General features: G+C 34.2%; 1 protein-coding gene across 1 annotated transcript in view; it reads right to left on the bottom strand.

Moving 5' to 3' along the window:
- Positions 1-13,710, bottom strand: part of LOC149776147 (disintegrin and metalloproteinase domain-containing protein unc-71-like) — a 290,286-nt gene that overhangs the window by 237,039 nt on the left and 39,537 nt on the right. The window contains exon 3 of the mRNA XM_089942442.1: positions 6,057-6,139. Within this exon, the coding sequence (XP_089798568.1) occupies positions 6,057-6,139 (83 nt within the window). The remainder of the gene's footprint in view (positions 1-6,056; positions 6,140-13,710) is intronic.

Raw genomic sequence — 13,710 nt, 5'->3', positions numbered from 1 at the left:
TGGATTACTAAAGAAATCAATCAATATACAACAGGGTTAGTTTGGCTTCAGTGTTTATAGTTTTTATCATGATGTCTTGTGTGTATATTCTTCTAATGTTAAAACACCAAAATCTAAGTAACCAAAGTATCGCACAAATTCAGTGATGGTTGGAAATGGAATTTCAGTGGTTGGAATCAAGTTCAAAGGACAAGAATATGCATTGTGTTCTTCCGATAAGGCTGACTTTAAAATTTGCTACAGTGGCAAGAATGACATTATACTGCAAATTAAATCTGAAATCCATGTTTGCAGAATCTGCATCAAATATGGAATAACATATACATGCAGAGACACTTTTTGCCAGCATTACAGCTTAACATAATCTTCTGTTTATGGTAGATCATTTTACAGATCTATTCAAACGAATGCTTCCTGACTTGGAAATCACACAGAAGTTCTCATACAAACAAGCATTCACAATGTGACCCAAGCTTTGGATCGTAATTGGGATAAGGAAGTCCAAGACATGTGCTGCAATGAAAATTTGCCATTCTCACTGAAAATCCTCCTTCTTTGACTATTAAACTCCCAACCAACATTTTGCAAATCTCAACTTGTCATGACGTCTCTGTTCTGTCACAAGAATGGATATTTGTCTACACTGCTTACTCACTATACATGTACTTGAGAAAATACGGTACTATAAGTCTTAATTTTGGGGGATGGGATGTTTAGATTTTTTTAATACAAATCTTCTATACTGCAAGGAACCAGAAAAGGTGGACTACACTGCCTTGTAAAGATATATTACAAAAGTTGACATAGTGTATTATTTACCATATATACTCACTTAGAGGTTGGGTGTAACTGTAAACAGAATAAACCCCAATGTACTGTTGAAGATCTGGATCTAGCTGAACAAAAAACAACATAGATCCTAATCTGGGTCTTTGCTGTTTGTAGCTGGATTAGACTTGATGAAGCGTAAGTGAGCATATATGGCATTCAGGTGTATCCACAGGTGTATTCCCAAGAGCACAGCTGACTGATTCAATTCTGAATATTAATAAGGCCCTGTCATTCCTGATTGATGAAAAGAATTCAAAGTGAGCCTTATTTGACAGATAGGACACCTAAAGCAGAAAATAACATGGATCTCTATCCTAATTTGACAAGCAGACAAGAGTCTTGTCCCTACCAAGTGTCAGAGAGATACACTGAACAGTCTTGGAGTCTTGTTCCAGAAACAACTGTATATGATGGATGCATGGACAAACCAAGCAAACAAATTTAAATCAAATTACTGAACATTTATTAATTCTAAAATAACAAAAGCACATGCAGACCACCTGTCTAATATGTGTTTAAAATTACACTGATTTATTCAACAACTTTCCAATTCTGTTTCTGAAATAAAAGTGTGAACATTGGACAAATGACAAACAGATACACATGAAAATGTTTGAAATATTAAACTTAACTATTTTGAATAGCAAATGGCACATCCATATGGTCTAATACGTGTAACAGTTTCATTGAAATAATCTGAACAGTGAAAGGCACATCTTCTGCACTGCACACACACACACACATATATATATATATATATACATACACACACACACACTGTACAAAAGCTGAAAATGTTTTTTTTAAAAATGCCTAATGAAAAAAGTCCACATTTTGATGAGTTCATGGTACAATTTTATAAATTAAAAAAAAAAAATTGTCATATGTCTATCAAAAGGTGTTATAAAAATGGCCACTCTATTTCCTTCTTCCAAACCCAATATATCCAGTGGCTTCAGAGATGCAGATAAAATAAATAAATTCCTTTGTATGAGGGCCTCAAGGTAGATAAGTTCTTAACTAACTGTGTTACCCTCTTTAAACAAAGTCATTATTATTATTATTATTATTACCTAAGCTGTTTATTTTGAATAGCAGATCCATATAACTTCTAGATGTAAAAGGTGTCACACCTAAGCAGTGTATTTTGAATTGAAGACCCATTTAACTTCTAGATGTAAAAAGTGTCATTCCTAAGCAGTGTATTTCAAATTGGAGACCCATTTAACTTCTAGATGTATCATATAAAGTTGCTTCTGAATTATTCAAATGTTAAAACAAGGTTTCCAAAAAGAATTCATTAGAAAGAACATCGGAAACTTGTATGATTTAATGTTTTACATGAAAAAGCACAATATTCCTGGACTGATTCCTCTGAGTGGTTTTTAAAGGCATTTAACTCAGTCACACGACCATATATTGATAAAGTTATGAATTTTTAAATTTTGATGTACAGATGATAAATTGGATAAAACTTTTCTATCAAAAAAATAAAATCTCATGTAATTATCAATAGCCATGTCGCTGAGATCCACTCTCCCCATATATTTTTGTCTTGTGTGCAGAGAATTTGACCCACAGAATAAGCAAAAACATTAAAATATAAGAGGAATTAACATAGGTAATAATATAACCTATGTTCTTTCTCAGCAGGCTGATTATACATCGCTAACTCTTGATGGTTCAGGGAAATCTCTAATGTCCGCTTTACACCAATATTCAAACTTTTCTTGTCTTTGTATACAAAAAATTGAAAGAAAACAAAAGTCATTTGGATAGGATGTAGAACAGGTAACAACAAGAAATACTGTCCAGAATATAAACATAACCAAGTTTGTGCTGAGTTTGTTACAACAAGAAATACTGTCCAGAATATAAACATAACCAGGCTTGTGCTGAGTTTGTTATGTTAGGATAAAATCTTAACTCTTAATTATCCATCTGAAATTCGAGAAATTAAGAACCTGCTAATTCAGTGGGGAAAAAAGGATTTTAACCCCATATGGAAGGAAAACTGTGATAAAGAATTTAGCTATCTCTAATATTAACCATTTTATTATCATTATCAAAACCATCAAAACAGGCTCATAGTTAACTAAATACACTCTTTTACAAGTCTGTATGGCATGAGTCAAAGGGAAAAAAATCAAAAGAATTATCTCTGTATAGGAACATACGAAGGGAATTAAATGTGTTTGATATACATGTATTTAAGTTTGTGAATGCACTGAAAATTACATAGATTAAAGAATATTATCTTATGAATCTAAATGGAAAGTTTGTAACAATTTTCTGGATTAAATATTGATAATTTCTTTCCATTTTCTTAATCAATGAAAATGGATCTAATCATTTTTGGCAAGATTTCTTTGAAGCATATTTATAGCAGATTGTAAAGTTACAAACAGTCACAACTGAACATTTTTTGCCAAAACAAATATGGTTTAATCCTTGTATTATAATAGATGGAAAAAGACTGGATTACATTTAGAAGCAGGAAAAGGCCTAATGATTCAATAAATTCAATCCAATTTTTCTTCATCTGAGTACCACGTAAGTCCTCATTTACATCATGCATTATATATGTTTCCTTCTCCTTCTCAAAATTATCATTAATTTTAAAAAATTGACTTACACAAGATGACAGATCACTCCGCCTACCAAATAATGTGGCATGATACCTGTTAACCTCCGATAAACATTCAGCATTTGGCAAAGAAATGTTTCAGTTAAAGTGATATGCTTATTAAAAGTGAATTGTAATATTCTTAAAAATGTAAACTTTGAAAGTTACATAAATTATATTGCAGTAGACAAAATTTATATTTGAAGTTCAAGTTCAAATATTAATAATCGAAGTGTTTTATTTCAGTAAATAATAAAAATAAATTTTAAAGCTGCTCGAGAACTTATTCATGTACAAGGAAATTTGCTCCAAAAGATTTTAGTGTATTTAATATATAATCTTATCCTTATTAATTTTATCTGGCTTATATTTATGCTGCCTTAAAAGTAGATAAATTAAAAATTAATAAGAAATCTTAAATAACTGCTGTTTAAAAGTGTACTGTACATAATTATTGTAAAGTTATACTATGTTTGTCAGATGGAATTTTAATCAATGACGTCTGTTGATGTAAACATGTAAATGCTTGCTTAATATATCAGAAGATAATTATCTGAAACCATTGTTTTGTATTTCTTTATTATTAATTGCATTTGTGTTTCCCCATCCCACCTTCAACCCAGTGTGAAGGTAAAGACTCACTCAAGTTTCTGAAAGATCGAGACAATAAATAATTATTTTTGGGACTAGCCTGGGGTTCAGTGATATATATACAAGAAAAAATAATACACATCAAAACCAGAAAGTTAGGGGATTCTCTACCCATATTCTAGAAATGTTTATTTTTACATATATTTTTCAATTACAATATCTTTCTATTTTCTTCAAGCTATCGATGGGACGTGCTTTTCTACATATTTTTATGCAAACAAACACATTGTAATTGCCATTAAACTTTGTCCAAATTCAGCTAATCGTACACACGAAAACAAATCTTTATCCATCAAAATTTTGTCCATGTTTCAGGAAAGGAAAAAAGTCTAATTCCTCAATTTAGATGATATCCACTGTCAGAATTACAAGGTTCCCATTGGCTATCTTTTACTGTTATCAAGCAAATAATCAACAAATGATTGCAAAATTTGTACATATTTATCATAATCAGTTCATTCTAGCCACAAGCAGCTTGTCAGAGGAAAATGGTGGACGTAAGCAATGCCAGGAGGTGTGTCTAATTTACGCTCACTGATTGGTTAATTGATCGCATGATTGACAAGTGGCAATAGGTCAATTACTCTGGAGGAAAGTGGCCTATGAATGAAATCAGCTGGGAATGATTCTGCTTTATTCTGACAAATTTCAACCCAAATACTCTTAATTTTTTTGTTACTTCAAGTCAGTTCCCCACTCTGCTTTTCCATCTGTATTCACAAGACCACCCCCTAACATCTCCGTCTCTGCATAATGGCTTATTGAAGCCCTAACAATCAAATAGATTACCATTGTGATTATCATTTTATTTGGTTTTAGAAAGTCCCAAAACATGTATATATTATTCTCTCTGAAACATAACATTAACTTAATCTGGTCACTATACCTTGTACATGAATGTGATCTTACAACTTGTTATTTTTTAGTTTCATATCAATTACATGTAAGTCATCATACAATGGGGCACCCTCCAAAATACTGCATTTATCATCATCACATTCAGTTTCCATATTTAAATGTTTATGTTATATTAACATCTGTAAAGTCACATACGGTACCTGAATTCCCTCAACCTAAATTGCATTCACAGTAATGTCCACTGAATTAGTCAATAGTCTCACTAGGTATATCTGGATTTAGAAAAGTTCTGATTACATGAAATTATCCTGGTCAGATTTACTAGATCTACAGTTTACAGTGCCTTAATTAAAGTAGGCTTGTTATGGAAATCTCTATATTAGATGCCAGTTTAAGGCTTCAATTAGTGTAATGAATTAATGAGATTAATACAGACAATATAATCTCTTTTAAATGATGTTAATAGTACTCTGTGTGGGCCGTCAACTAATTGAACAAACTCAAATACCATGTGCCCTGATAGAAGTTCCATTAAAATATTCTGACATAGTGGTCCCTCAAAAAACATTTTAATGAAAGGTATTCAGATTGACAAAACAGTATCTAGTACATACAATGAAATAAATTCAGAGTGTAAGAGTGCTTTTACTGAATGAAATTCCTTAAATGCCACATACATGTATAACCAAGCATCCAATACTGTCTATAGCTACACAAAACTCATAATAAACGTATGCAAGAATTAGACAGCAAGGCATTGTAGTGAAATAATTAATTACACAGCAAGGCATTGTACTAAAATAATCCTTCTGTAATAGCTAATTGCTAGAGGAATCTATAATTAGCTAGAGGAATCTATAATTAGCTAGAGGAATCTATATCACACAAAATAGGGCTTCAGTGGTATGTAGCATGGCTTGTAGTCTTCATTTCCTGAATGCCATTTTTTTCTACTGCCATCTTGGTCAAATACAAAAATCAACAAGGGATATTATTACCTCATGGCGGTTAGTGTACCTCCCACGTTATCCCAGCTTTGATGCCCCATGGAGTAAAATGAAATTCTTAAAGTTTGTTTAAGGCTACTTACTCATTTCTCTCCAGACGCAGCTTGTGTTTTCGTCCTCCAATAACCACCTGGAACATGACATGTTTATAATGTTCATAAGTCCCCTGAAATCAGAAAGATATATGCCACTTTAAGAAACATATACAAGTTCCCAAATGTGCCAACTCTCATAAACTTTTAGTTCTCTTATCTTTCTTGTTCTCTGGCTGCTCTTTTGTATTTCTTAAAGGATTAGACTTCCAGAGCAAAGTTGTGGCTTACAAACAAGGCAAGCATTTCTCAAACAAAAAGATCATGCTAAGAACACCCGACAATTTAGTGATAATATCTATAGAAAATTTACATCATTAAAACTTGGCAAGTAAAAACAGAAAATCAATTAAAGAACGTTTTCAAAATTATTTTACTTTATTTTGAGTATTTAAGAAATACTGAACCTGAACTGTATTTTCAAAAAGTTTCAAGAATGCAAAAGCATTCAGTCTGTTCTAGAATTGACAATTTTCGGAGGGAAATTACCTGTTCCACTTGAAAAATGGGAGGATTTTGTAAATAATGGAGATTTACCAATGAATTTATTATGTGTGATTCTCATGCACTTAATTACGTTTCATGGGTAAGAGTGTTGGGAAATTAAGTGTTAATCCCACAACTATGGAATCTATATCCTGCATGCAGTCCAAGACTAAAGACACTTTCTTCTTTTTTATACTGTACAAACAGGAAAATCATAAGAGATGGTAAAAATTTATATCAAGTGTGCAAATATGCACACACACAAATGCTGTAAACTTCAAAGTTTATATCACACACACACAAATGCTGTAAACTTCAAAGTTTATATCACACACACACAAATGCTGTAAACTTCAAAAGAGAAAGCATACACTCAGAAATAAAAATGCATGCAATCCATGGTCTCCCTCCAGACTGACTTGTGATCAACAAAGCAATTAACCCCAATGCTGACAATTCATATGGCAACACAATCTCCTGCAAGTTATAAATGTCATGACCTAACAAGGTTAAAATTCACTACATGCTCTAAAAGAAGAAAAAAATTCACATAAAACAAAAACCCCAAAACCCAATCCCCTTCATGGAGCAAAATGACTCTGATCCCACATCTAATTAAGTGTTATATATTCAGATTACATGCAGTAAACAATACCAAATAGTCTAGTTATTAGCAATTTGAGCTATTAAGATTTCTAAAGATAACACAAATCACTTTCTCTGGTACTCTGAACAGCCAGGGGAAAATGAGCTCTAACTGCTAACAAGGCATTTAGCATGTGCTAGGCTCTAATGGCTGCTGCCAGGGCAATAAAGGAAGGCAATAGATCAAGTCTCATCAATAAAGATCTGACAAGCAAGTAGATGCTGCAAGGAAGCAGCAAAAGAACAGGCACTGTGAAAAAGAGAGAGAGAGAGAGAGAGAGAGAGCGAGAGAGAGAGAGAGAGAGAGCGAGAGAGAGAGAGAATGTTTTGTTTTATCATTGAAGAAGCTCTATAGCATAACCTGTTGTATGGGGCCATTCCTTCTGCCAACAAAACAACTTTAGACCATCTTTCTTTGCACTTCTAATTAACTTCGTATTTCTAATTGCAGCAGCTCCATGATATCAATGATCCTAAATAACAATGGTGCATGCAGTTTATGATATCAATGATCCTAAATAACAATGGTGCATGCAGTTTATGATATCAATGATCCTAAATAACAATGGTGCATGCAAGTTTATGATATCAATGATCCTAAATAACAATGGTGCATGCAAGTTTATGATATCAATGATCCTAAATAACAATGGTGCATGCAAGTTTATGATATCAATGATCCTAAATAACAATGGTGCATGCAAGTTTATGATATCAATGATCCTAAATAACAATGGTGCATGCAGTTTATGATATCAATGATCCTAAATAACAATGGTGCATGCAAGTTTATGATATCAATGATCCTAAATAACAATGGTGCATGCAAGTTTATGATATCAATGATCCTAAATAACAATGGTGCATGCAAGTTTATGATATCAATGATCCTAAATAACAATGGTGCATGCAAGTTTATGATATCAATGATCCTAAATAACAATGGTGCATGCAAGTTTATGATATCAATGATCCTAAATAACAATGGTGCATGCAAACTCATGGTAAAAGAACAGATCTAAACCATGTAGTTGAGAATGTTATGACCTATCTTTTCTCCCAAATGGCCCCCATGTCCAACTAGTTGAGACCCTTAATTTTATGTTTTAAATGGATTGTAAACAAACAAGTGTATTATTTTGCCATAATGTGCATTCCCATTTATAGCACTAAACTTCTGAATTCTGAGTATATTTTTGAACTTTTCTGTCCATGTTGTGTTGGGATGGGAGTGAGAGAAATTACACTTAACAAGGAATAATAAATTGTGCTCTGCCACAAAATTTGCAAACATGTCTTGGCAAACACCACCTTACCTACTTTGATCCAGACTTTCAAAGTGGGTGTGCATATTCTTGGTGAAATAATTTCTTCCTCGTATTCCATTTTAAAATTAACAGTGCATGAAACACACAATGCAGTATCAGCACATTTGCTACTCACCTACACTGGCTTAATTAAACTGATTTCCATGCACTGATGAACATGTCATATTTTTAAGCCTCTGGTGAGAGAAAGTGCACATTTTGACATGAACTAACCAAAAGAAGATAACAGCTGTCCTTAAAAAAAATCTCTTTTTAAATACTGAAAATAGTTAAATACTTTTCCAAAATCGTTTTTGGGCAGTGTCTCCTTTTTATCTGACCTCCACCAAAGGTTGAAGGTGATTTTTAATCAAAGGCTCAAAAGCCATCATGGATCACCACTGATTCCTTTATTAGACAACTCAAAAAAATCCTGCCTTTGGCTTTAAACTCTCCAAATTACATCTGTAGTGTAATTAAATTACAGCTTGTTGTGTCCATGTTAGCCATTTTTAACAATTTTTAATCAGACGACTCAGCACACATCACTGCAATGGTTGTTGCACTTGGGAACAGTTCCTGATCCCAACAGACTCGTTCTAGCCAGGTTCTGTAATGTGTGATGAAACATGTTAAAATACCATTTTTTCTTCTTCAATTTCTGCTCTTTTTTATTCTTTTAATATTCAAAAGTGGTAGATTTTATGTTTAAAACAGTATGTGTGGCTCAGGTGGCCTTAAAACAATATTTCTGTCCCACAGCCAATGAGTCACATCTATGAACCCTGCTGATAATTACCAATGTTGTTGTTGTATGGTTTAACGCCATTTTTCAGCACAAGATAGGCTATACATGGCGGTCAGTATAATTGGTGGAGGAAGAACCCTGGAAAACCCCGGGAAGAACCACCGACCCACGAGAAGCTACTGACAGGCTTTCTCACGTACCAACATTAGCCGAGCCTGAGACTCGAACTCACGCAGACAGAGGTGAGATAATTACCAATGTACTAAGGCCATACACCTAAACTAAATGGTTTGATAAGACCTATTTTTTGGATGCAATCTCTTTTACCATATATACTTACTTAAAGGTCTAGTCAAAATGCAAACAACAAAGATTCTATCTGCCATAGCATGATGCGCCTGCAAATCAGGGTCAATGTTTTTTGTTGAAATTAGTACTCCCAAAAAACTGCACAAACCAAGATCTGCCAGCATATCATGCACCAATTTATCTGGCTCCATGCTTTTCCAGGGTTTTCCATGCTGAAAAATTTCAAAGTCCAAAATGTCCAGCATTTTGCAGGCATGTCCAGCATTTTCCATGCACAATGTCCAGGGTTTCCATGATAAATTCTGCAAAATATTTAATTTTTCCATCGTTTTCCATGTTTTTCCATCATATTCCAGCCTTTTCCAGAGTATATGATGGAAAAAGTACAGCCGGGTGGTGGCCTTAAAACAATAGATCTTGTTATGGGGCTATGACATAAAGTGAGGGATCTGTGACATAGGATGGGTAAGACTGAGTTGGAATCATCTTATAAGCAAGTATATATGATACATGAATGCAGAAACTTCACTTTAACAGTGGAGTGATACCTAAATGAAGGCAGGAAAGGTGGCCAGTTCTGAACCTGTACTGTACTGCTACTATACTGCATTGTTGAAGAAATCATAGAAAGGGCTGGAAGCTCACACCAGTCAGTCCCCAACCAAAGCACTATTACATTATCTTGTGCAGAGTAGTGTCTCTCATTGGCTTAAAAGGCCTGAAAATCCTAAACTTTCTGCACAAGATTTCATAACAACCTGGACTGGAACCTCATATTCTTTACATAATTCTGGGAAAGTGACAGCAATTTTTTGTTACCCAGGAGAACATTCAACTTGTCCTGTGCTGCTGGACAATGCGAAAAGCACATGGCATGGGGTGATGGTTGTTTGCATTACATGTATTCCTAAGGCATCAATTAGTGCAACAAATAACCAAATACCTGAGAATGAATCAATTAGTGCAACAAATAACCAAATACCTGAGAATGAATCAATTAGTGCAACAAATAACCAAATACCTGAGAATGAATCAATTAGTGCAACAAATAACCAAATACCTGAGAATGAATCAATTAGTGCAACAAATAACCAAATACCTGAGAATGAATCAATTAGTGCAACAAATAACCAAATACCTGAGAATGAATCAATTAGTGCAACAAATAACCAAATACCTGAGAATGGGCATCTTAACCTCATGTCCAGATCGGAGATTCGAGTATTTCAAGAAAAGAAAAGACAACTCCAACTGACAATTTGGAAGATGTGTTACCCATGATCATCTTTTCCTTGTAAGTTAAATTTGACTTGTAGCAACCACTGGGCTCTATGTCTTTATCATGCAAATTTAAGTTTTATATATACATTGCTGTTTTAATTTCCACAAAAATTACATGCTTTTTAACTTATTGAAATCGCAAGTTATTCTTCTTATACATAGATTTAAAACTCATATATTAAACCTTTCATACCAAAAGTCTTTTTATCTGTATACCATTTAATAATGCCTGTCCATTTTTCATTGTTTAACTCATGATCATGGTTTTGCTGGCTAGCCGTGATGGTGCAATACGCTGAATGGAACATTGCTTTCTGACTGGTCATTCAGAACTGCAGCTGCAATACTGATGCATGTATATTTTTCCAACTGATGTGCAGCTTTTACTGTGCATAAAATAAATGAATGTTATATGACAGGAAGTCACAGGACAAAAAGTCACAAACAGAAAGTAACAAACACAAAGTCAAAGGACAAAAAGTCACAAGACAAAAAGTCACAAACAGAAAATCAAAGGACAAAAAGTCACAAACAGAAAGTCACAAGACAAAAAGTCACAAACAGAAAATCAAAGGACAAAAAGTCACAAACAGAAAGTCACAAGACAAAAAGTCACAAACAGAAAATCAAAGGACAAAAAGTCACAAACAGAAAGTCACAAGACAAAAAGTCACAAACAGAAAATCAAAGGACAAAAAGTCACAAACAGAAAGTCACAAGACAAAAAGTCACAAACAGAAAATCAAAGGACAAAAAGTAACAAACACAAAGTCAAAGGACAAAAAGTCATATACTGAGTTTTCATTATTATGAGACATGCACATGATACAGTCAAACTTTGAATCAGAACGCAAATTCTGGAGTAGAATTATTTGTAGTACTCTCATTATGATGTTGTATTACTCTCTTTACGACTTGGGTTCCTAATAAATTTTGCTGCACTTCTGTGCTAACTGTGGCATTGTGGTACTCTGTGACTTTGATTGCAGCACTGCTGTGCTAACTGTGGCATTATGGTACTCTGTGACTTTGATTGCAGCACTTCTGTGCTAACTGTGGCATTTTCTTCTCTGAAACCAGATGGTGGTGGTCCATATGCTTGGGTGCAATAAGAGTACCAAAGTATAAAACATCTTGAAGTCTAGATCTGCACTTGTCAATGATTGCCTTGAAAATCTCTTCATCTGTTGTGTGTGACTCTTTCTGGAGTAAACTTTACAATGCAGCAATACAGCCATTTCCAATGGGACTCTCATGATGTTTATCTGTCTGAAGAGTGTTTGAGCCAATTATTGTCAAAGGGTTTGAGCCACTTCAAAGGGCTTGAGCCATGTCAAAAGGCTTGAGCCTATCAAATGGCTTGAGCCACATCAAAGGGTAGATGAAGATGGTTTCAGTTGCAGCTGAACTTCATAAGCTGTCTTCTGCAGCAAATGCATTTATTCTACCCTGTACATCTTTTACTCTACCCTGTACATCTTTTACTCTACCCTGTACATCTTTTACTCTACCCTGTACATCATTTACTCTACACAGTACATCTGTTACACTACCCTGTACATCTTTTACTCTACACATTACATCTTTTACTCTACCCTGTACATCATTTACTCTACGCTGTACATCTTTTACTCTATGCTGTACATCATTTACTCTATCCTGTACATCATTTACTCTATGCTGTACATCATTTACTCTATCCTGTACATCATTTACTCTATCCTGTACATCTTTTACACTATGCTGTATATCTTTAACTCTATGCTGTACATCATTTACTCTACCCTTTACATCTTTTACTCTACACTGTACATCTTTTACACCATCCTGTACATCTTTTACTCTACGCTGTACATCTTTTACTCTACACTGTACATCTTTTACTCTATCCTGTACATCATTTACTCTATCCTGTACATCTTTTAATATGTGCTGTACATCTTTTACTCTATGCTGTACATCATTTACTCTATCTTGTACATCATTTACTCTACCCTGTACATCTTTTACTCTACACTGTACATCTTTTACACTACCCTGTACATCTTTTACTCTATGCTGTACATCTTTTACTCTATCCTGTACAGCTTTTACTCTACCCTATTTTGCCCTTTTGCCTTCCAAGCCCTGGCTCTCTTATCATCAGACAATTCCCTCTGTCTCTTCTCTCTAACTGCTGGTCTCCCAAATTTCTAGACACCCCTGTCCCTTGGATGATTTATTTAATGATAAGAGTGCTTTCTATTGATCTTGGAGCCAGCTTCCTCTTTTAGCAGAAAAAGTCATACTAAGAAATATCGCAAATGTGACTATTTGAAAACTGTGAATTACATCTGGAAACACTCATAATCAGGATTACTTCATTAACCACCAACATTTTGTATCACTCCCATTGAAGTTAGAGAATAATCCTCTCTAGTCTTCCTTTAATAATAACTATTCTGGAAAATGTAATTTTATGACACTTGTTTCAAACATCCCATGACTTCTTTAAAGTTTCACTGTGTTGTCATTTACCGCTACTGACCTTGCATCAACACTGCACTCTTATATGGCTCTAACCATTCCAAATGAGTCCTAATTAAAATTCAATTCATGCCCCAAACAGAACAGATTCCATCCCTCAGTCAACAATATTTGGTGAGTCTTATCATATGTCAGACTTAATGGTTACATGCCATGCTGACCATGACAGACTCTGCACTGTGAAATTAGTCTACAAAATTTTGTACCATTATGATCCCTATTTCCTATTCAGAAGACTACAAAATTCAAATACATATCTGTGGGGACATACCATGTACCTAAAAATTACCCCCACCCCATTCCCTACCCTCCATGGGCTTAGAGGTGTTGAATAGGCTCATGA

The sequence above is a fragment of the Sinohyriopsis cumingii genome, chromosome 18, assembly GCF_028554795.1.
Source record: "Sinohyriopsis cumingii isolate HCF-2022 chromosome 18, ASM2855479v2, whole genome shotgun sequence".
Classification (NCBI taxonomy): domain Eukaryota; kingdom Metazoa; phylum Mollusca; class Bivalvia; order Unionida; family Unionidae; genus Sinohyriopsis; species Sinohyriopsis cumingii.
The sequence above is the reverse complement of the archived record's forward strand: the minus strand, read 5'-3'. Positions and strand labels throughout refer to the sequence as shown.